Below are 24545 nucleotides of genomic sequence, written 5' to 3' on the forward strand. Positions count from 1 at the left end.
TCTTCATCCAAGAGATCATTTTCAGACCAATCCAGACTGGGGGTGTATGTGCCGTGCCAGCAGTACTGCATACTCGGTTTTATTTTCTCTATGTGCACAGCAGCAAGGGCAGCGAACACCTATGGCTGGTCCGTTGTGCTGCCGCAGGGGAGTGTGATGCCTGCTGGCTCCACCTTGAGGTTCAAACTCCGGTAATGCCACAGGGAGGGAGTGAAGGCGAAGACCCAAGTGCAGTTATGTCAGGTTTTATTCACAAAACCAAAATAACTCATCCAAAACACTCGGCAACATTACCAGTTATGAAATTTGTGGGTGTACCAGATTTGTAAAGTGTGGTGATCAGGTGCATAGGTCTGATAACTGAAATGAGTGTGTCTTTTGTTGAGGTGCTCAGTCCAGAAGTCTTGGTGATCGGGTTCAGGTGTTTGTTTGAGTGGTGCATCAGGGCTTCATATATTAAATAAGAAAGTATGTCCAAATGTTGTTTGTCATCAGTATACCAGGAAATTAAGTTAACTTTTTAGATTTAAATTCCAATTACCAGTGGTGAATTGTGGAACAGAAAAAAAGCATTAACAATTTGCTGTTTTTTATAAATGTTTCTGCCTTTGGCTGCTCCCATTAGGGGTCGCCACAATGGATCAAACGGCTTGTCTGTTGACTTGGCAAATGTTTATGCCAGACGCCCTTCCTGGTGCAACCCTCCCCATTTACAACGAAATGCACTGTCACGTGCGTCCCCAGTGACTCGGCTAAATGAGGAAAATAAAACGTTAAAATTTGGTGTGTTATCATCAGGGACAAAAAAAATAATAATAATAATTAACAAAAGTGAAGATTTAATGTTAAAGTAGTTCAAAAGAAGCAGAGATCGTAATAATTGTCTCAGTGCACTGCACATTTGGAGCACAAGCATTTCATTGTACTTTAATAAATATGAAACTTTAACCCACAAGATGTTTTATACATTTCAAATAAGAACCCACATAGTAGGTGGTAAATATAATCCTGTAAGACCAGGCACAACACAAGGACAGGGCCCATTATCCTGACCCAGAATCTCACGCATCACTAACAAAGACTGACTGCTCTAACACACTGTACTGCCTCAGTACAGTACTGTTGGTAATTTAATTGTCACATTATAAGAACATTTATTCAAGAACTCTAGTGAACTAGAGCAACCACAACACACTATGGCCTCTACTTTTACAGTGAAAGGCATGTTTTGCTAAGCTCAAACCTATTTTAATTTACCTTGCACTGTTAATTTTGGGCTACACACAGAGAAGGCAGGACATGGGAGAGAAGTGGGAGGTTCATGTAAAGGGAGTGGACATTTAGTGAATTCTAATTCAATCCATTATCTTTGCTGTATGCACAGCCTGTCTAGTTGCAAAACTGGTGTTTAGTTTTGGCAAATAAAGATAATTTTGGTATTTTGAACATTTCAGATGTGTTATAATAATTGCCATTTATTAGTATAATTATTATAAGGCCATTATAGTGGGGCATGGTATGTTTAGTAATTAAAGAGGAATCTTTTAAAATCTTTCAGGTGTGTCTTAATAACAAAGCTTGTATGCTGTTACCTATTAATTTATATTTAGTTATAATACAACTATAAAAAAAGAGAAGGGGCAAACAAAAAAGCAATTAACAGAAACACCAGGAGACAGCATAAGTTTGTTTTTTAGAGTTTATCTCCTGTCAGTGCATCACATGTGCTCATGTTATGAAGAAATGCTATAAGTTAATTGCTTCTCTATATTAATATACATTTAATGAAATACATGTTTTGCAAGAGGGAAAAAACTGCAGAGATGGGACATACTGACACAAAAAAATTATTAAACATAAAAGGACACAAGGGCCAAAAGGGACAAAGCAAAACATAAAAGGAACTAAAATTAACCTGCAGGCATGTGGCGATTGCCAGGAACTGAAAATTAACACATACAGGTAAGGATCCACTGCACATCCAGAGCCCACATCAATGCAGCAGCGTCTGTCTACTGTATAAGAGTTCCTTATAACAGGTCTCTAACCATGGATGCCTAATCAGCAGCACCTGTCCATGGTTAGAGCCCTGCTGTCCAGCTGAGTAGTGCAGCCTGTGGCCCCAGTTGCACCCAGCTGTGACAGGTTTTTTGTACAATGTTGGTTCTTGGTTTTTCTTTTTCTTTTTTTTTCACGTTTTTACAATTTTAAGCACAAACGAGCTAAAACTGAGCAAATTGTACAACATACCTCTTGCTTCAAGTGTTTAGCTAACGGAATCTCTGTTCACCATTTATGTACCTCAAGCCATGAATTCACTCACTTTGCATCCTGTTTGGCGGTTTCTGGTGGTCATTATCTCTGTCTTTTGTTTAATTGTAGTAAGTAATTTCAGTTCCTTCATATTTAAAGAAATTCACAAATTTGCCTTTAAATTGCAGTTAATACGAGATTCTCACCAAGCAGAGTGAATCCTTGACTCTTTTCCCATGACAGCCGGAGTGTGTAGGTATTTTTCTGCTTGGCTGATTCTGTTCTTCCTCTTCCTCATGCAGAGCAACTTTGACATGTCCCTTCCTCCCAAGCAGACGGGGACAGCTTCTGACCTCCCCCATTTCCTCCTTCCATCTCTAAATCAATATTCGTGACCATACTTGGATCTTGACACAAGCGCTCATATCTCCTGGGACCAGCAAGCACATATGCGTCAAACACACACAAAAACTCATGGTTGAGGCATTGGAAGCAGGGATCAGGCAGGATAGTGCACAGGAACTATCAATGCCCTTATCCAGATCTCCAGACCACCAGCTGGAAAGGACAGCATTTATTTTGTAGAATTATGTTTGTTCTGGGTCCTCTGACCCCCTGCCCTCGTCGTGACCAAATCTACCCCTCTTCCCCTCTTCTCATTCATTCCTTCTCACTTTAATGTCCTGAATTAGTTTGTTAGAGCAGGCTATTTAATGACAATATTGTTATTTCTATGTCAATTTTGTGACAGGTTTAAGTTAATATAATTATAAAATAAAATTTCATTCTGTATCTCTGTTTTGTTCAGCTTCATCATGTGATGACAATTTTTACAACAAACTATGTCTGCTTCATATGTTGAGCAGTTGAGATCGAAAACCTTAAGTTCTTATACAATCTGTATATCTAGATATTGGTCTATGAATTGGTAATGGGGGTGGGCAGTGGTGGCCCAGCAGTTAAGGAACCCTGTAATCTGAAGGTTGCCGGTTCAATCCACCAAGGTGCCACAGAGGTGACACTGAGCAAAGCACTGTCCCCATGCACAGCTCCCCGGGGGCTTGTCATGGCTGCCCACAGCTCACTCAGGGTGATGGGTTAAAAGCAGAGGACACATTTCATTGTGTGCACCGTGTGCTGTGCTGCTGTGTATCACAATGACAATCATTTCACTTAACTTTAAATGATATAGACTTGCTGTTGAGAAAAACATTTCTTTGTGTTATGTGTTGGAATCTATGCACCACTGAAGACAGGAAATAACATTTACATTTACAGCATTTATCAGACGCCCTTATCCAGAGAGACTTACAATCAGTATTACAGGGACAGTCTCCCTGGAGCAATTTGGGGTTAAGTGTCTTGCTCAGGGACACAATGGTAGTAAGTGGGATTCGAACCCGGGTCTTCTGGTTCATAGGCGAGTGTGTTACCCACTAGGCTACTACCACCCTAATAACCTCTCATTCAATGTGTTTTCTTTATTTCCAAACCCATTTACATTGGTAGATTCTCACTGAAGGCATCAAAACTATGATTGAACACATGTGGAGTTATGTACTTAACAAAATTCTCACTGAAATAATTAAAAACATGTTTTATATTCTAGTTTCTTCAAAATAGCCACCCTTTGTTCTGATTACTGCTTGTACACTCTTGGCATTCTCTCGATGAGCTTCAAGAGGTCGTCACCTGAAATGCTTTTCCAACAGTCTTGAAGGAGTTCCAAGAGGTGTTTAGCACTATATATATAGAGAGATGGATGGATAGATATTGTAAACATATGTAAATACCCAACATTTTCTAACAAGCTATGTGAGAAGATTGCAGTGTAAAAATGTCACTGTAAATTTAGAATACACTGTAGAGTAAGTTATTATTTTACAGTTCATTACTGTATAATGGTAGTGTAAAAAATGTATGCCATTTATATCATCGGCCTTTCAGCTTTGTAGACAATGGCAGATTTAACTGAGCTCCGATATCCCAGGATGAAAATGAAATAATGAAAAAAAAAATTCTGTTTAAACTGTGCTTATACAAAGAGGACAATATATGAATTTAACAGAAAAAATGAAACTACTCTTCATTGCATCATCCTGGCTTGGTTTTGTCTGGCACAATCTATGCTATCCTGCAAAGAGACAAATAACAATAAAAAAACAATAAAAACCTATGAACCATTTTTGCAATGTTAATAAACAATTATAGAATTTAGTTTTCTTTAAAAAGACGGATTAACTGCAAACAAAGCTCAGCTGCTCTAGTATTACTCTCCTTTACTCAATTATTTGCAATGGTAAAAGCCATGGAACCTGTAAAGAATTTATAAAGCATCAAAGGGATCTCATTGTTTTGATCAGTAAAATATAGGTATAAAAACATTTCCATAGCAGTACATATGTTATGTAAAGACAGTAATCGAAAAGTAAAAAATATGGGTGATACTGCCAAGAATAGGAAGTTCTGATGTAAACTGATGTAACTGCCTTATGTATAAAGAAAGGTCAAAAGACACAATGACTTCAAACAGATCGTGCCTGAAGCAAGGTGGTAATCCATAGCAATGAAAATGAGTCAGATTATTAAAAACTGTATCAAACTCCACAGCACCATCTAAAATCATACCTGACAATTACCTTTTTACATTTTAGATATGACTGTTGCCTCTTTTGTAAAGTGTTGCATAAATGTGAGCTGAAACTGAAACAAAACCACCAAATGCCGTGTAACAGAATTGTCAACAGATATGGCACCTTAGATTTTGGCAAATAAATAGCAGATACGTTTTGAGCATCATTTAATATTACCCCTTGGTCCTCTATATATTTCAGGTCTTCAACCAGTCTGCCAAATACTAAATTCTGTGTCTGTAGTACAAGGTCAATGCTGGATCCAAAAGTTAGATATACTGCTAGAAACTTGTACTTTTTTTTCCTAACGCAAGAGGACGGTCACAATATTAGTTAAGAAGCAAGCTTAAAGAGTTGGAATGAAGTTTAAAATGGGAATTCTCTCTAATTTTGCTACCATCTGAAATATCCTCAAATACATCCCTGATCTGATTTTGTGAAAGTGTTTTTTCATGTTGCCCCCTAACTGACACATAATCAAATTGTGTCTTTGAGATGAGTGTACTGAATGTAGCTTTCATTTCCCAACTCATTTTCCCCAAGGTATACTGGTCTCAGCATACTTTGAATGTCTTCCTCTTCCTCATGTCAGTTTTCATCACACTGTTTCATTACCTCAGTAGATCTTCTGTTTGAAGAACATCAGTAATTTGGTTAATGTAAGTTTCTGAAATTCATATAGCCCTTAACCATCAATTATGGTTTGAATGACAGAATCTGGAAATATCAACTTAGCCTGTGATTTAAAATAGAATAAAGCTAAACTGTGGGGCAGTTAAGGTTAAGGAAGTGGCCCCGTAATCAGAAGGTTGCCGGTTCGAATCCCGATCCGCCAAGGTGCCACTGTCTCTACATACTGCTCCCCGGGCGCCTGTCATGGCTGCCCACTGCATTGGTCTATCTACTATATACTAATTAGACTGTTCACTGATTATTTTTGATGTTTTCTTGATAAATGCTAACTAAAGGTTGTTGTCAATGAGAAAGTCTTTCTATGAGAGGCCCTGTAGAACATTATCCATACTTCATCAATAATACTTGTACACACAATACTTCACAAATACTCCTTGACAAAGGCAGAATGTTTCCGGTACAGCTTATAAAACACAAACATTAAAATATTAGTGTTTAAAAATGTCTAATAAAACCTCTTAAATATTACTGAAATATTGTGTTAGAATGTGCATTGCTAACTAAATTAAAAAGTGATAAGATAATTTAGATGACAAGTAATTGTGTACTTTTAAAGCATAAATCTAACTATGCTGGAAGCGGCATCGGAATAACAGATTTAAGAACAATGCATTGCACAATACATTAAAATATTGTAAAACAATATTACAGTACCTTAATGTACAGTGATTTGTGACAGTGTGCCTGAGTTGGAGAAGGAGATTAATTTACTTACTACTTCTCAAATGAGAAGCGTTTAAGCGTCTTTCTCTTTCTTTCTTTTTCAGACACTCCACGCAACAGCAAACGAACAAAGTCATCACCAACACAAGCCAGCTCATCAAACAGCTCTCTGATATCATCAGCGGCTCTTCAAGGGTAACCACACCCCTTTACCCCCCTTACACCCATAAAGCTCTGTTTGTTTCTTTATGCCAGTGGCTGGCAAACATTGGATTTATCTCAATCTACATATGCCAAGTCTTGTAGGCATGTCAAGAAGATGTGTTGTCATTATCACAGCACTCAGTGACACATCCCTCCAGGACCAACGTGCAATTCAAAAATATGTGCTGGCATGACTACACAAAACATTGATGTGATAAGGTTGTAGTGTATCCCAGTATGAACCCTTTTATGGAACATAATATTTGAGTGAATTTTTTGCACTTTTTATATAACTCTTCCTGTGCATACTTTTGATGGTTAAAACTTTGTGTATCTGTTTATTTGCACTGCTGACAGTTGACATGCCCAGTGGTTTAATTAGCCCATTTTTGTCTTTAAGCAGATTTATAAGTTTAGACACACATCTGTTTACAGCAGGACCGTCTGCACCTGATGAGGCTGAAGACAGAGCTGTCAGAGTCTGTGCAGCGCTATGGAGAACTGCAGAGGGTGGGATTTCCTTTTAGTTTTCACTTCTCTTTTTTGGATGAGAAAGGATGGACACATCTGCATTTTCTTGAATTTAATGTTCTCATAAAACATATAATAAAAAAAACTAAACATTTTCAGCACAGTAGAAATTTCACATATATATTGTTTGAATATTAGTAATTTAATGAAGTACCATTCAGACATAAATCTCAGGCCATGTTCTCAATTTGTATGAACCATGACCCTCCGTTCACTTCCCCACCCTCTCAGTTAATGTAACGCAGCTCTGGTCACATTATGAAAGACTGTTAATGACATTCCTTTCCTCCCCTTTAGAAAATCGCTTACCGTTCAAGGGCCCTGCTCTCCTCGGCTCAAAAAGATAGGAAGTCGGTAAGTCAATTTCATTGGCAGGCCGGAGGTGGAGCATCATTCTTTTGTAAAGATGGGGAGCCTCATATGATCAAAAGATGAAGACATGATAGTGTTTGTCGTGCAGAAGCCTCTTTGAAGATGTCTTCTGCACACACCCCTTCTTTCCCAGATGTGGCCCTTTGTTTCCCAGATGGGCTATTACCCCGATTGTCCTGCTCTGGTGGACTTGGCAATGGAGCAGAACATGCTTTTATGCGTTTGTGGGTCTGAGACAGAGGCTGGGGATGAAAGAGTAATAACTACTGTCTGTCAGAGCTTTTTCGATGCTGACTGCAGGCGCTAATCTGTTGAGAATCGTGGTGAAACGTCATACTGACTTATGACTGTTCTGATCCATGCCCTAAAACCACAGACAGGTTTCTTTTATCCTTTAATTCTTTGGATTAGATTGGATCTCTATGTCAGTTGGTTGTCATGTTTGGTTAATTGAATGGAATGGTTAGTAGTGATTTGTAGGGATTTGATTGGCTGGCTGGCTGGTTGGTTGGATGAGATCAAATTTTGTCACCAACTAAGGCATAAATTGTTACATAAGTTATTATATTTTGATTAATGAACCGACCGTATGCTGAGAGCCCAGCCATTGCTTGCCAGTTTCCCAGACATTCTCTGAAAGAAGCACTGCTGAAGCACTCTGTTTGGTGTTTTCAGCGCTGGGATCTGATGCCTGTAGCGATCACTTTTTTTCTCTTAATCTGTTCTTCCCCTCCCCGGAGAACAATTCCTTCTTCAGATGGGGTGCGTTTTTTAAAATGCAGCTGTTCCGCCAGCAGCACACACCACTTGCTAGCCATTTGCTGCAAGTCAGATGTTATTTAAGGGGAGTTTTAATGTCTTGTGTTTTTCTTTTTAAAAAGAGAGAAAAACTTTGATTGCATTGTCTGCGGAGGCAGCAAATAGCTCCATCACTCAGGGGAATTGGTGCAAGAGCCGAATTGCTCAAACAGACATTATCAAAGCACTATAATTAGATTCCTTAAGAGACCATCATAGGGGGACGTATACATTTCTGAATAAAGAAGCATATTTACTAATTGTCCCAATTAGACTTGCACTTGTTTGAAACACTTTTTTTATCATGCACACCTTATTTAAAATTTCTGTCACGTCCAACATACCACCTCCAGCCAGGGAGACAGCGACCCGGAAGCGGAAGTGAGCGGGGTCAGCATCCAGAATAAAATACAGGTTGACGCTGCCCGCTGCCCAAGCCTTATTAAAAGAAACATTGATCACGCTCACCAACGACGACCTTTGCCTGCCCTCGACCTTGAGTTTACCTGTCCTCTATGAAACTGTGATTCTGCCACCCAGAAACATTTTCCACCTATGCCACCCAAGACCTCCCCATCTGACCCACGCTCCTGGACCATCCTCAAACCAGTCGTCTTCCTATTCTCCCCTGCCCTGGTTCACCCCAGCCTCCTACCCTTGCCTCCTTTCCCGTGCTCCATGCGGGGCCAGAGTCCCCCTCCCACCACGCAGCGTCACATCCTTCACCCCACTCCCATTCCCCCTCACCTTCAGTCTCCCTCCCTCGGGCCAAGCACCTCCGGTCGTCCTCTTCATCTCCTCCCGTGCCACATTCCCTAGTCTCGAGCATGTCTGCTAAATGATACAGCTAAATCAATATCACTGTTCACATAATCTGCTCACAATGAATTAGTTAGCAGGTGCTACAGCCTAAGAAGCAGATTCTGGTGAATGTCAGCTGGGGCAACTGCCAACCTACCATTTCTGACAATTCTGTCATAGTTGGTTTAGATTTCTGTACAATGTGCTTAAAACACCCCTTCAGCTATAGGGGTGTAGTAGTAAGGCTACAGTAAATTTCTCCTCGCCTGATATGGTACCTCTTACAATATAATCTTTTTAAAGCCTGACTTCAGCACTTTCTCACCTTGCATTAGACACAGATGATTTTTTTCTAAAATATGCTGAATGAATTTTTATCAAGGCTTTATCAAGAATAGGAAGACTTGAGATGGCAAAGTAGTCATTGTGGTCTATTAACAAAGTTTGTTCAGTGTGGGTGAGGGGTCTGAATTCATGAATAAGAGTATCCTGTTGTCCTCCCCTATCAAAGCCAATTTTTTTGCTCGATTTTCCATGTGAGTTTCTCAGAATATATGGATTCTGTGCACTATGAATCATTCTCAACTCCTCTGGGAAAGGTTTCCACCTCTTTAACCCATCTGTTATGTTGCGGGTCAAATTGACCCATTTTAAATTTCAAATTGTCAGGATTGCCTGCAGCTGGGCTCCACACCGGAATCCAATCCTGACGCCCCATAAATGCCGGAAGTTTCCGCCCGTTCGGGGTCGCTGGCATTTTCGTGAATTTGATATTGTAACCGCGTAGGTTTTCGTAATTTCAGTTCTGGCAATCGCCACACGCCTACGGGTTTGTTTAAGTTCTTTATTTACGTTAAACTGTTTTCGGCCACCGAGCCATTGTTTCTTTGAGTTTATTGTTTGTTTATGAATAAAACCCCCTTCCCAACATGTCAGACCTCTGCGCTTCCTTCCCCCGTAAGTCCGTAGTCGTGACACAAATATATAAAAAAAAGTCAAAAGTATTTTTTCAGTATGAAACTACTTGTGCTTGGCTTAATAACAGTAATCAACATATAAAATAAAAATGGTTCATTTCACATATGTGCAACCCCCCCCTACATGTTACTATTACACAGATACTGTTCGGGTCAATTTGACCCGGCAGTCAAAGTGGAGGTTAAAGTGACCTCATCTGTAAGTGCAAGAATGCAGGTGTTATGACTTTTGACGGGAACCTTTTCTGTTCCCGTGGGTAAACTCAGCCCACACTCAATAGAGTTTGCCCACAGGAACAGAAAAAGTTCCCGTAGGCAAACTCCACCCACACTGAGTGATCACTTAGTAGGGGAAGAGCCAAACATATAAAGATTCTCTGCAAGGGGGTCCTACAACATTACACTCTGAAGCTACATATGATCTAGTCTCTGTCAGAGCTTTAGAAAATGAGCAGCATAAATAAACAGATGACAGCACAGGAGGCTCTGGAACTAATCTTTGATCACGACAGTGAAATAGAGGAGGATGTGTCTGAAGATGAAGACCATCTTGAGGTCAATTCTGAGTATGATGATTCTGATTATGAGCCAACTGAGGAAGCTTCTATTCATATTCCTCCTACCAAGGAATTTACATCAAAAAATGGTGAAATACAGTGGTCTTCATCCCCATATATGCGTCAGGCAAAACTGTCTGCAGAAAACATAATAAAGACAGTGCCAGGGCCCACTAGGATGGCAGTGACTCGTGTAACAGACATCAAGTCAGCTTTTGAGCTTGTCATGACCAACTCAATACAGAAAATCATTCTTGAAATGACAAATTTAGAAGGCAGGCGTGTTTTGGGGGAGAAGTGCATACATGCATATTTGGGAGTCCTCATCCTGGCTGGGGTCTACAAATCAAAGGATGAATCAACAGCCAGTCTGTGGGATGCAGAGATAGGCAGGGCTATATTTCGTGCCACAATGTCTCTGGAGACTTTTCACATTTTCTCCAAAGTAATCCGATTCGATAATCGAGAGACAAGGACTGTCAGAGGGGAGAGAGACAAGCTGGCAGCTGTTAGGACAGTGTGGGACAAGTGGGTAGAGCAACTTCCTCTACTCTATAACCCAGGCCCTAATGTCACAGTGGATGAAAGGCTAGTGGCATTCAGAGGTCGCTGCCCTTTTAGGCAACATATGCCTTCCAAACCAGCCAAATATGGCATACAAATCTGGGCAGCATGTGATGCAAACACCAGCTATGCATTAAACATGCATAAAAATAATTTTTTTAAATCATCAATGTCATGTAAAACTATTTTGTTTTATATGTAGGTATTTCCAACATACATTTAAAAAGTTTAAAAATGCAGTTTTTATGAAAAACAAGTGAATTATCCTCATTGAACCATGATATTGATTGAAATGGTTAGTAATGGAGTTAATAATGAAATATAAATGATGTTTATTGGGATTTTTTGGTTTCTGACACTTTTGGATAAGTAAACATGTCCCGGGTCAAATTGACCCAGGAACATTATTGGTGTTCCTAAGAAACGAACATAACAGGAGGGTTAAGCTGCTGTTTATTTAGTTCGCTGTATAGATTTCTTAACTTTTTTTGCACTAAAGCTGTTTGATGCTTATGATGTTTGTGATGTGTATGTCTATTAACATTATTTTCTCAGTATTGTTCTTGTCAAATCTGTCACTTGGTGTCTCAGAGACTCTCCAACCCCATGCTGAGTCCCTGACGCTCTTCTAATTCTGAGACTTTTACTCATTAAAAGTGCTGAACTGTATCCAACTCCTCTAAAATTGATTCATTAAAATTATGAAAAGTACACACTGACTCATATTAGATTTTTATGGTGTAAATTTTCATTAAACTGCACTCAATACTCTATTTTACCTTTTTAAAGCATTAAATAATTCTTAATTCATCATATTTCTTTCTTTTTTCTGAATAGTTGCTGTTAATTAACAAATGAATGTTATTTTTCAAATGTTGAAAGTTAAACCTTCAGATCTCTATTTTCCTCATCTTCCATGTACATCTATGTGTTTTAGTCTTTCGACCCGTCAGTTTACGAAACCATCAGTGGATTTAAATAGTGGGATTAAAATGTTATTCCAATGTTATTTCCAAAGAATATCCTTCTGCCTTTCTTTAGTTTGCATTATTGGTTATTTTTTATGTACCAGGTCTCATTCTGTGTTTTATGTCATTTCAAATAATCACCATTTCTGTTCTGCGCTTGGATTCTTCGACATATGTATTTTAAAAGTGTAGGTAGGAGGAGGAGTACAGTCATAGGCAAAAGTTATTAATAATATTTATAATAATATATATATATATGAATAATAAATATATTAATAATATATTTATTATTCATAAAAAGTGTTTGGAGTTTGTCAGAAGTTGTGGGTTTTTCTTTTCTTTGTGTGAGCCCACTCCCATGGATGAGAAGCAGCCCCACACATGAATGATCTCAGGATGATTTACTGTTGGCACAAGACAGGACTGACAGGCTCATCTTTTCTACTCCGGACAATCATTTTTTCAGATGTCCCAAACAACCAGAAAAGGGCTTCATTAGAGAAAATGACTTTACCCCAGTCCTCAGCAGTCCAATCCCTGTACTTTTATCAGAATATCAGTCTGTCCTTGCTGTTTTTCTTGGAGAGAAGTGGCTTATTTGCTGCCATTCATGACACCAAGCCATCTCCAAAAGTCTTCACCTGACTGTGCATGCAGATGCACTCACACCTGCCTGCTGCTATTCCTGAGCAGGCTCTGCACCGGTGACACCCCGATCCCGCAGCTGAATCATCTTTAGGAGACAGTCCTGGCACTTGCTGGACTTTCTTGGGCACCCTGAAGCCTTCTACATAACACTTGAACCTCTGTCCTTGAAGATTTTAATGATCCCATAAATGGTTGTGAATCCCATAAATCATAGTAGCAGCAATATCCTTGCCAGTGAAGAACTTTTTATGCAACAGTGATGACTGCACATGTTTCCTTGGAAGTAACATGGGTTAACAGAGAAAGAACAATGATAGACTGATCTCCAGCCTTGTGCTCCTCAACACTCTCATTTGTGTTAACAAGAGGATCAGCGTGTCCTTTTGTGGCAGGGCTGAAATGCGGTGGAAATGTTTTTTTGCCGATAAAGTTCATTTTCATGGCAACAAGGGAGTTTGCAATTCATCAGAAACCACCGCAGCCGAGAGGATATGTTCCCAGTCTGTCACGGCTGGTCTGTCACGACCATAATCAGAAGGTTGTGGGTTTGAATCCTGAATGAGCACGTACCGTCTGCACACACTGCTCCCCGGGCTCCTTTCATGCCTGCCCACTGCAGGTGAGAAGCAGAGGACACATTTTGTTGTGTGCACCGTGTGCTGTGCTGCAGTGACATTGACATTCCCTTTACTTTCATCTGATAGTATATCATCTGGAGTATATGCAAATTACCAACAAAAAGGCAAAAAACTTTGACCACAACTGTAGTAGTGGGTAAGACACTCTCCTGTAAACCAGAAATCCAAAAAGTAATATGTTCAAACCCCACTTACTACCATTGTGTCCCTGAGCAAGGCCCTTAACCCTGAGTGTCTCCAGGGGGACTGTCCTTGTAACTACTGATTGTAAGTCACCCTGGATAAAGGTGTCTGATAAATGGCGTAAATGTAAATAGCCCTGAAGAAAAAGAGGCTTTAGCTGGAGAGAGTGTGAGTAATAGTGAGAAGGGACTAAAGGAAGCGGGATGATTCACTCAAGGAAGAGGCTAAACCCACGTCAGGGCTCCATCAATGTCAAGCATATGCAATATGAAAATTAGAAAATCAAATTAATGGTCTCGCTGACCAACGGCCACATATTCCAGTTCTCCATCTGCTAAAATAGCTTCTATTTGTTGTCCCAAAAGAGAATGAAATGCAGATTTGAGTGTTAATGAAATAATAAATGTTAGTGATGAGTGGTGCTGTTAAATATGCATATATATGCATCATATTGCTTGTCAACTCCATATGCATTTTTTGCCCCTCTAATTGCACACTCTAGTTATGTCAGGAGCATGGATGTATATTTTTACAGTTGGTTCACGTTTCTTGTAAATAATTAAGAACATTTGGCCAAGCATTGTTGATCATTGTGGATGTTGTGTGTGCCCAGAGTCCACCGACACCTTTTACAGAACTGAGTGAGGACGACATACTGCTTGGGACAACTGGAGGTGTGGAGCAGGACAGTCAGGCCTTCCTTTCAGAGATCAGTGAAGAGGATGTTGAAGCCCTTCACCAGAGAGAAGAGGCCCTGCTGCAGATTGAGGTGAACACACATACACAAACATCCTGCCATCTCAGGACTACTGCACTTCACAACATTTTGGGGACAACAGGTCAGAGAGGCTTTCATTACTGATAGAAAATGATTATGCGTTCTTACAAACACACATAAGTGAAAGCACTTTTCTTGCTGTAGGGTTCAGTGCAAAAAGAAGGCGTGGTTAACAACATCACTGTGCACCACGGGGCAGTGGTGGCCTAGCGGCTAGGGAAACTGATGCATAATTAGAATGTTGCCGGTTCAAATCCCGAACCACCAAGGTGCCACTGAGGTGCCAATGAGCCAAATACTGTCCCCTCACACTACTCTGACAATCACTTCACTTTCACCTCATGATCCCATCACATAATATGTTTGTAACTTACCTCATTACTTTAGATAACTGTGATAATAAGGTTGCATTAAATTTCTATGATCAACGCACAATTACTGTTATAATCAATATCTCCCCCATCTTGGTTTCACTTTGATTTGTGGTCAAAAAAACACAGCAGTCAGAGTTCAACAAAATTCTACTTTGTGGTCTGTGCAGAGGCTTTTGGAGTGTTTGTGATTTCTCTATGATATAATTATGATGAGAATTTGGAAAATATAAATCAGACGCTCTGAGGAGCTTTTTCTCTTGAGGAAACAGCTCCAAACTCATTCAATAATACTAATAACAGTAGAAGACAAGTGTGTGTTTTTGGAGAGCTTATATTGTGTTATCAACTATCCGTCCTTTAGAAGACTGCACGGTCAAGCCAATTACTGCTTGCTTTGAGTGAGCTGGTGTGCTTATTTTTTGTATTTTGTGGCTTGACACCACAGGCGAACAGTTTGTCAGCTTTCATGAGCATTTGGGATGTGCAATGCAGGGTTTCTCAGGGAGTCTGTCTTGTCTTTGACCAAACAGCTGTTGTAAAAATGTCTTCTGCCCTCAGACAGATGTGCATTCAGACAGACGTAAAATGCAGATGACATGGTCATATAGCCATTGTGTACATCAGTGTGGTCCAATCAGAAAGCTGCAAATGTGTTGTAATGTTAGGATAGATGAAGACTTCATGTGAATGTACCTGACTGGTCTTCATTAAATGAACACAACATCCAGTGACAATTTGTGCAGCTATTAAAACACATCAGTAATGTCATACTGATACAGCCTGTCCCTGAGTCGACAGCCCATTATAGCTGATGTGAGCCCACCAAATTAATAGGGAGGAGTAAAAATGTCTAAAAGGACTTTATTGGAACTGATTCTCAGAGGTCGGTCTGCCACTGTAGGGACAGCGATGGTGACACCTGCCACAGCAGAAGTGCTGATTCTTAATCACATACACATGCTGCGTATAGAACATCCTTTTAATCCTTCCATGTAATCGTCTGTCACCAGCTCTGCAGCTCAGCACATTCAGCTCAGTCAGTTATGATTCAGTCTGAATTCGAGTGGTTCCTTTTATACAGTAATGTTTTGTCATATATTTATTTTTAACATTTTGGTGATATATGTATTTAATTTGATAATGTAATAGATGTAAAAAGTTGATAGATGTAAAAAAGTTATTAACATCACACACAGAAACACACACACACACACACAGAACACCATCTGATGCTGCTGCACTGCTGTGCTAGGCGGATCCCTTCTTTTTTTTCGTCTACATGAGCAGCAGTATGGATAGTAACGTGCTCTAATTGAATTAAGATGTACCTTCCCAATGATAAAATCCTATGGTATTTTCAGAAGGGAAGGGGAAAATACACACAGAGAGAGAGAGAGAGAGAGAGAGAGAGAGAACGGAAGGGTGTTCTTAGAAAGCTACACCTACCACTGCCACCTTCATCCACTGGCCAACCATTTCATCAAAACGCTCTCATAAAAAAGCCTGGGGCAGCAGAGGACACTTTTCAAGGGGAATATGAATACAACACCTGGCCCCACAGAGGAGAGAAATTTGTACGACGTGCCTGTCGTACCAATATGCTCACACTCCTCTTTAATTGTCCTTTGGTCCAGTTTGGCTTCAGCAGGGTGGTGGTCACTGCTGGCACAAGCTCCTCTTGGAGCACAAAAATGTGAATGTTCAGATAAAAAGCTAATTAATACTATACTTTTAGGGATGAATGACCCCATCACATCACTGCCAGCAAGACCCCCAAATGCAGCTTAGGCCAAATATAAATTATGATAGAAAATTTTCGGGATTATGACTCCCCATTTCTGCTTCTGGAAACTTCATTATGCCAATGGCAATAAAAGGAGAGGATTGTCTTATAAAAAAGTTTCAGATTGTAATCCCTATGTGCGGATTTGGGGCTGTATAACTGAATATCTTGTAGCCATGAAATATTGATTGTGTGTATGTATGTAAGGGAGGGAGATAAAGATACTGTGAATGACATTTAACAATATTATGTTTGTCTGTACATATGTTGTACACAAGTCTCTTCTGTGCCTAAAATTAGCCCGAGAAACTTCACTTCTATAAACCCATACACACACATACACACACACACACACACAAGCATTTGCATGCTTTAAGTGGTGAAGCTTTTGGATTGGGTCTGGGCAGGAAGCATTTGATTTTTACATCATAAACCGTTTATTCAGCAAGGGCAGAGAGAGACATCTCGCACTTAAGCGCTTTGCCGCCAGTTGCGAGAAAATGTCATCATTTTTGAGGCAGCAAGCATGTGTGCAAATCTGCTTAAGAGTTTTCTGCTGTGGCAGTGACACTCAAGCCGGCCTCCACCACCAGTGGGCCACTGAGAGAGATGTGCTTTGAATCTCATATCAGCCCTGAACACATTTTTAGGGGAAGGGGGTGTTGGGAGACAGGTGATGAAAAGAGAAGACTGTATTTCTGTCTGTGGACGTGGATTTGCTTTCTCTCTTTTAACTGACTACTGTCTTTAGAATCTGTGGATCTCATTATTTTATAATTTTCTTGTGTTGCAGCTGTCTTATGAAAATTACTTCTACCTTATGTTTCAGGGAAAATATTGTAAGTACAATAATATCTTACTGGCATTAAGGTTAGGGGTTACATTTAATTAAATGTATTTATAATAACAGATTTTTAAAACAGATCAAATTCAGTTCAATATGAAGTAATTAAATTCAGTTCGGTACAATTTAGTTTAGAGTGACACTGAGATGTTGCTCTCAGCTTCCAGACAGCATATTGATTAAAAAGTGCATCACATTTCCCTCACTGGGACCAGGGCTACTGATGTTTTGGGGGAATCACATTAGAGGTGAGGTTTGAAAGTGTCCAATCACATAATAGCCAACCCTTTCATAAAATAAATGCTCAAATTTATAATGGTTTAATAAAGGAACAGAGGGCAGAATTCATGTAACATAATGAATTGTATTATGTAGGCCTAATATGAGTCTGTTCTGTTTGAAAGACCAGCAGCCACTGGAGTGCAGCTAGTTTCATAGCAGATATGGACCATGTCCTAGGCCTCAAAATGTGCTGAAATCATCAGCTGAGTCACTATAATGATGCCCATCATTGCTCCTCTTGGGAAACATAGTCAAGCCTTTTGTCGGAAACTGACACCGGCCCAAATGACCACCAGCCCCTGACTGCTTTATCCTGCCAGACTGTCAGCAAATGTGAACAGATGGCCTGAGTTGGCTTTGCCTAGGGCTCCATGGTGGCTGGGAGTCTGCTGAAAGACGGATATTTTGGCCACACTGAGACAGCAGGCAACAGCATTGCATTCTGCCATTCTCTACCTGGTCAAACTAAGCCAGTGGCCATCTGCTTAGACTAGGCTGGGTATTGTGAAGCTTTCCTTCCAACAAATTCAAGTTCAATTGTATAAATATGGCTAAGTGCATCAGGCCTTTAAAGGCCATTATAAAAATTAAAACAAATGTAGCTACATTCACCTACTTACAGCTAGTTTTGCACAGTTAAGAGAAGATTTAACATCGTATGAAGGAGAGAGAGTAGTGGCTGTCTCATCCTGGGTTCCCTGCCAGTAGGCTGTTGATGTGTAAATGAAAAACTGTAAATTGGCAGTGATCAGGGTGAAGCATGATCAAACAACAAACACAGTGGGTGAAAAAATCCACAATACTGCACTTCACTGACTAAATACGCCATTTTGATTTAAATGGGAAAATCCTCTCTAGAGGTTCCATGTGGTGAAGGGAGACATGAGAGGGAGCCAAGTAAGTGTGCTTTCTGTTTTTCAAGGATCTGAGGTCATCAAATGAAGGTGGCATGAATTACATTTGGTTTAAAGGCAATGTTGCTGGTTAGATCTTCTACGGACTTTTGATTCTAACCAATGCATACTAGGAACTCACACTCTGACCTGGTGGTCTAGGATCACAATCTGGTCATTCATAATCTTTTTCTTGTCAATTATTTGTGCATTCATTTCAAGAACAGACTGGTACAAGCATAGTGGGTAACACACTTGCCTGTGAACTTGCAGACCCAGGTTCAAACACCACTTACTACCATTGTGTCCCTGAGCAAGACACTTAACTCTGAGTGTCTCCAGAGGGTCTGTCCCTGTAACTACTGATGTTAAGTTGCTCTGGATAAGGGCGTATGATAAATGCCATAAATATAAATATAAGAACAGATTGTTCACATGCTGCCTAAGATCTATCCCTCGGCAGATGCTGTTGTAATGACATAATCAGTGCTATTTGTTGGATGTTGTGGGTGATCAGTGTACACATATCTGCACTTCATCCTGGTTATCCAAGTCATGCTTAAAACAAAAATTAAGCCCATAATCAATGGCCAGTAAATGGGAGCAACAGCCATATATGGTATTATGACCAGACAATGGGTGAGAAACACAGCCTATTGAGACATACATGCCAATGCCAAATGGAGCATGCAGTCCCAGGATTTCACTTTCTGTGAGACAATAGCCACTTGTGCAACCTGTCTTGTTTTGCAACCCTGCAGGACAATCCTTTCTGTTCACCTCAGCATGTGTCTGACAGGCTAGACACATGCAAAAGAGAGCAGAGCCATCTTGCTGTTGTTGCCTTTGTTCAGTGCAGCATCGTCTGCAAGCTCAGTAAAGAGACTAGGAGTTTGACTGACAGCTCAATCTGTTCATGGCTTTAACAGGAATCTTACAAAGCAGTGCCACCCAGAGGGCTCTTTTTCTAGAATATCTTCAAACATTATATTTAACTTTGCATTGAGTCATGCACAGATACAGTAAAACTACAGCACACTACAGTTGCTTTTTACCACATGTATACCAACAGTCAAATATTACTAAATACTAAAATATTAGGCTTTTCATTGAGAATAGTTATATCTGTTTTTGATCACTGTAACTGATGTAGTAGTTTTTTTAAATATTTAAATATTGGTATCACAGGCAGTACAAAACGTGCCTCAAAGAATATGAAAATACATAATAAAATATGTACTCCGTTATTTTATCTAATTGCAAGTTATATATATATATATATTGCATTCATAAATAAACATTAGCTTACAAGACAAATCAAATCAACAAGTCATAAACAGAACAAGACATAAAGGAAGTGAGGCTGAGAATCAGACCCATTCTAGGAAGAATTGAGCAGGCAGCAGAAGCAGCTGAATGGATGGATGACAGCTGCTGACAGCTGGTGATGAGGGATACACTGGAAGGGGGCATACATAATTTCTGGAGGCATTACCTGAAGGGACGTGTCAGAACAAACCTGGGTGAACTCCCAACAAGAGCATGCTGAGGAGAAAAATGTGAAAGAAAAAAGCTGCCGCTGGGCCTCATTTTACACTCTGTAAATCAGGGGCTTCTGGAAAGTCATATAAGTGTACTTGGGGATACAGACAGACTTAAAATAATTAGAAATTAAATAAGAACGTGAATGTTTCATTTGCACCTGAAACCATTGTTTGGCCAATATCAGGCTTGCATAAATATGCCACATTTTTTAACTGGGATATTAAACTCTGAAACAGCACATGGTTTATAGGAGTCATAAAATTACTTCTTTCCTCTTACTTCATGATTCCTTGCACATAATTTAATTAATAACACTCTCACAGGCTGTTGATGTATGACTTTCTTTTTGTTGCTATAGGCTGGAATGTAGGTTTTACTTTTGGAATAGACTTTGAAGTTTTTGCTGCTGAATAGACTGGGTAACAATATAATATGTTTTGCTGTTCAAAGTTTTAATGCTCTGCTGACATTATATTTTACATGACTGGTAGATGGAAATGGCTGTTAATGAATGGAATATTTCCACAAGTATAGAGAGGCCCATTATAACCACTAATTTGTCGAGTTCCAAAGGACTGCGTGTCTCTCACATTAAAGGTTTTTTTAATTATTGCAGCAATTACTGGGGTTACTCCCTTTAGTGTGCAATGAGGGCAGTGGTGGCCTAGCGGGTAACGAATCAGACTCATAATCAGAAGGTTGCTGGTTTGAGTGGGGTGCTACTGAGCAAAGTACCGTCCCCACACACTGCTCCCCGGGCGCTCATGGCTGCCCACTGCTCACCAAGGGTGATGGGTTAAAAGCAGAGGACACATTTCCTTGTGTGTGCTGTGCTGTGTTTCACAATGACAATCACTTCACTTTGAACTGCAACTTAATTCTCTGTCTACAACTCAATGTAGCACTATTCATCACTCTTATACAACACTTTTTTATGTAAACAGCTTCCCCTTTCTACATAGTGAAAAGTTGACATTCATCTAACATGACTTTTTCTTTCACTTGACTTCGGTCTCGTGGCAGCATGAACGCAGAACCGGGTGGCTCGTTTTCCATTTAATTAGCCGACCAGCGCTCAGTCATTGTTTGTTAATGTGGCAATGACCGGGCCCAGCTCAACCCTTCTTATCTCCAGTCAGCATGATCCTTTGTCCGTGTTTGTTGTGTTTTTATATGCAAGCGTCAGCCTCCGAGGGGGTTGCAGCTAAAAGCATCACTTTGCGCCATCTTGTGATTTGGTTCCACGTCTCCTCCGACATTCGCTCTTTCATCGTGTCACACCACAGCCCTGTGACAGAATGACTGAGCCTATTATTAATTCCTCGAACTTCACTGCATTGTGTGGTATGGTTTCTTGGCAGGCCATCGTCATCGAGTGTCATCGCTCCGGCGGTGGCTCACGCTCTGCCTTCTCCTTCTCCCCCACCATAGCCCTGCCTAATGCTTCCCAAGCGCTGGAAAAGGGTGGATGGGAGTGGCAAGGTTTTTATTAATTACAGCCAAGCCGTTACCCTTCATCTCATTCCCAGATCGCCCTGCTGTTCTCCCTGCTGACCGGACAAGCCGCTGAGTGGGTGGAAGCTCGTTTGTCATCGCCCTCCTAAACCTAACAGGCCTTCGTAGGATTCAAAACCACGGCCCCTATCCATGACGCTGAAGCAGCTGTAACATTCCTTGGGTTTGCGAACTTCTATCGATGCTTTATCCAGTACAGTCGCAGCACTGCTCTCACAAAGCCATCACCACGCCCTTTCCAGATGACTCCTGACAACATCCAAGCCTTCAAAGCACTCTGCCACTGGTCCACCTTAGCTTCTGTCCCACAGCATCCTGACCTTTCTCACCCTTTCACTGGAACCACACAGTTCAGCATAGACTGAAAGCTGGTCTGCGTCTATCTTCAGTCTCCCATCCGACACGGCAACCATGACATATCACTGGTATTGTGTCCCTTAGCAAGACACTTAACCCTAAGTTGCTCCAGGGTGGAATGTGCCTGTAACTGTGGATAAGTAGCTCTTGAAATGGGCATCTGATAAATGCTGTAAATGTAAATGTATTATGGCTCATACAGCTCACCACTGTTATTTAAGTCAGTGTCTTGCAATGTTTAAACTACAATGCTACATTACCTAAACACTGATTTCATATATCCTGGATATGCAAATATTCTTTTACTGCTGTACACAACTACACACAAAGTAGTTGTGAGTGAAATTTAATGACATAAAATATGTAAAAGATAATGGTAGCCATAGGCATGTCTGTAATAGCACATCTAACTACACAAAACCATAATCTGTTCAATCTTTGCTGTTTTTAGAGGCCAAATTTTTGTTGCATCTCTAAAAAAAATGTCCAAAAATGGTTTATTTGTTTGACTGGCAGTGTAATCTGTGCTTTTTGTGTAAACTATGTTAAAGGTTTAGGGGTCTATTGTGTTCATGTAGCTGCAAAGGTAGGTCTTATATGGTACACAAACTCTTAGGGAGATGTACAGTAGACTGTGTAAGTTGTAGGTGTCACTTATAGCATCTTGTTTTTCAGACATCTCCTGGTTTCATTAGGGCACACTTTTAATTGAAATCTGTGTGTTTATCAGAGAAACAATTAAAATGTTACAATATATATTTACACAATTATAGTATTATATCTATTTATATATAATTATATAAAACATAATATATAATTACAATTAATTACAATTAGTAGTTGGCCTAGCGTGTAAAAAAACAGAACCGCAATCAGAAGGTTGCCGGTTCGAATCCTGATTTGCCAGGGTGCCACTGAGCGAAACCCCGTCCCCACTCACTGCTCCCCGGGCGCCTGTCATGGCTTCCCACTGCTTACCGAGGGTGATGGCTAAAAGCAGAGTACACATTTCGTTTTGTGCACTGTGTGCTGTGATGCAGTGTTTAACAATGGCAATTGCTTCACTTTCAAAATAATATCATGATGCCTGAAAACTGAAACCATAAATATAGTCTAAGCTAGACAGGCAGCAGTGTGGTTTTGTTGCAATTGCTTGTGCTAAAGCAAATAAGCTCTGAATCATAATTTCTAGCATATTTAGCCAAAGAGCAAGTAACAAGTTGTGCTGATCTCTTAGTCAACTGCATTCACTTAATAAATTCAGTTTATGAAGAGAGTATAAATACATCATAAAAGATGATTTATTGTTCGACTGAAATAATGAAATTACTTAAATCTTTATTTGTCATAATTTTCCTTCAGGCATCTCTGTCATCTATATTGCAGCACTCATAACAGTGCATGTATTTTTTGATGTTTCAGTCTGGGGTAGTTCAAGGGAACATGTTCACATTTTATTTTTAAACCACACATTGTTGGTACATTAAGTGCACGTTTATTTTGAAGTTCTTGCATCCCACATCAAGGGCCTCCAGAGTGTTCCGCGGGGCCTTGCGTGGGTGGGAAATGCCCCTGTTAGTGTATTAGCAGTTGGGCAAGCACAGTGCTTACTTATTTAAGACTCATTGAATTGAGGATGGAACTGAAGCCACACATACCACACCTTTTCACATATTGACAGATCCAATGTTCAGTATAACTTTTTAAAGAGTTATGGAAGTGAGGAGAAAGGCACCAGACATGCATACCTACATATTTACATAACACATACCCAGGATATACTTTTTTAAACTCCTTTTAACTCATGCAATGAAAATGTTGTATGAAAATGTTGTCCCTGCATCCTCACATGGGGACATTACAGCTTGGCTTCCCTTTTCCATAACTATTTCATTCTGTTTAATTTAAACCTGTCCTTATTCAGGGACTTTTTCTTTGCTCTCTAATGGTCAGATGAGCACTATACATAAAACATAAAGCAAAACAAGATGGTGGCAAGATCAGCAGTATTCTTTTATGATGCCTCCAGAAACTCAAAAACAAAAGCTTAGGTCTCAAGAGGATACACCAGACATAACTTTGTGCAAACGAATATACAAATGGAATAGCTTTCTGACTCTGTAACAAACCTAATGAGAACCAAGCAGAACCGAGCATATAACATGCACATCTTAAAAACAGTGCATGCATACACACATGTTCCACATACTCTCACAGTCATCAGGTCTGAGTAAATGTGAAGGATTGTGGCTTCATAAAACATGCAGATTGGTGTGGCTCTGCCTGTGGGCTGCCCAGAAGCCTCAGGGTCATACACAGGGTCACATTCTCACGCTAGACATCACTGTCTGCCTTTCACTCCTTCCTATCTGGGAATCCACTTTGCTTTCATTGTGCCTGCCTCTATGTCCCACTTTAAATGTTGCCTTTCTATGTCCTGTTCTCTACTTTGTTTGATTCAGTCATGCTGCATGACTGTCTGAGCTAAAATGAATGTTTCTCATCCACCCCCTCCCCCTCTCTTTTGCTGTGTGACTAAGAGAAATGCCCAAAGATGTTAGAGGGGTGGAGGAGAAACAACAGTCTTTAGCATAGTTTGGTTTGCCAGAGACCATTTTGGCTCCAGCCAGATGGCATATGCCAGGAGCCAGGGTGGTTGCCAGTTTTCCTGAACAATCCCATGCACCTGTG

At 40.2% G+C, this 24545-nt stretch overlaps 1 protein-coding gene across 4 annotated transcripts in view; it reads left to right on the plus strand.

Moving 5' to 3' along the window:
- Window positions 1–24545, plus strand: part of tsnare1 (T-SNARE Domain Containing 1) — a 155118-nt gene that overhangs the window by 81022 nt on the left and 49551 nt on the right. For all 4 annotated transcript variants that reach the window (XM_028975440.1, XM_028975443.1, XM_028975441.1 and 1 more), the window contains 4 exons: window positions 6347–6437; window positions 6882–6956; window positions 7275–7331; window positions 14097–14252. In XM_028975440.1, the coding sequence (XP_028831273.1) occupies window positions 6347–6437; window positions 6882–6956; window positions 7275–7331; window positions 14097–14252 (379 nt within the window). The remainder of the gene's footprint in view (window positions 1–6346; window positions 6438–6881; window positions 6957–7274; window positions 7332–14096; window positions 14253–24545) is intronic.

The sequence above is a fragment of the Denticeps clupeoides genome, chromosome 4 (genome assembly GCF_900700375.1).
Source record: "Denticeps clupeoides chromosome 4, fDenClu1.1, whole genome shotgun sequence".
Classification (NCBI taxonomy): Eukaryota; Metazoa; Chordata; class Actinopteri; order Clupeiformes; family Denticipitidae; genus Denticeps; species Denticeps clupeoides.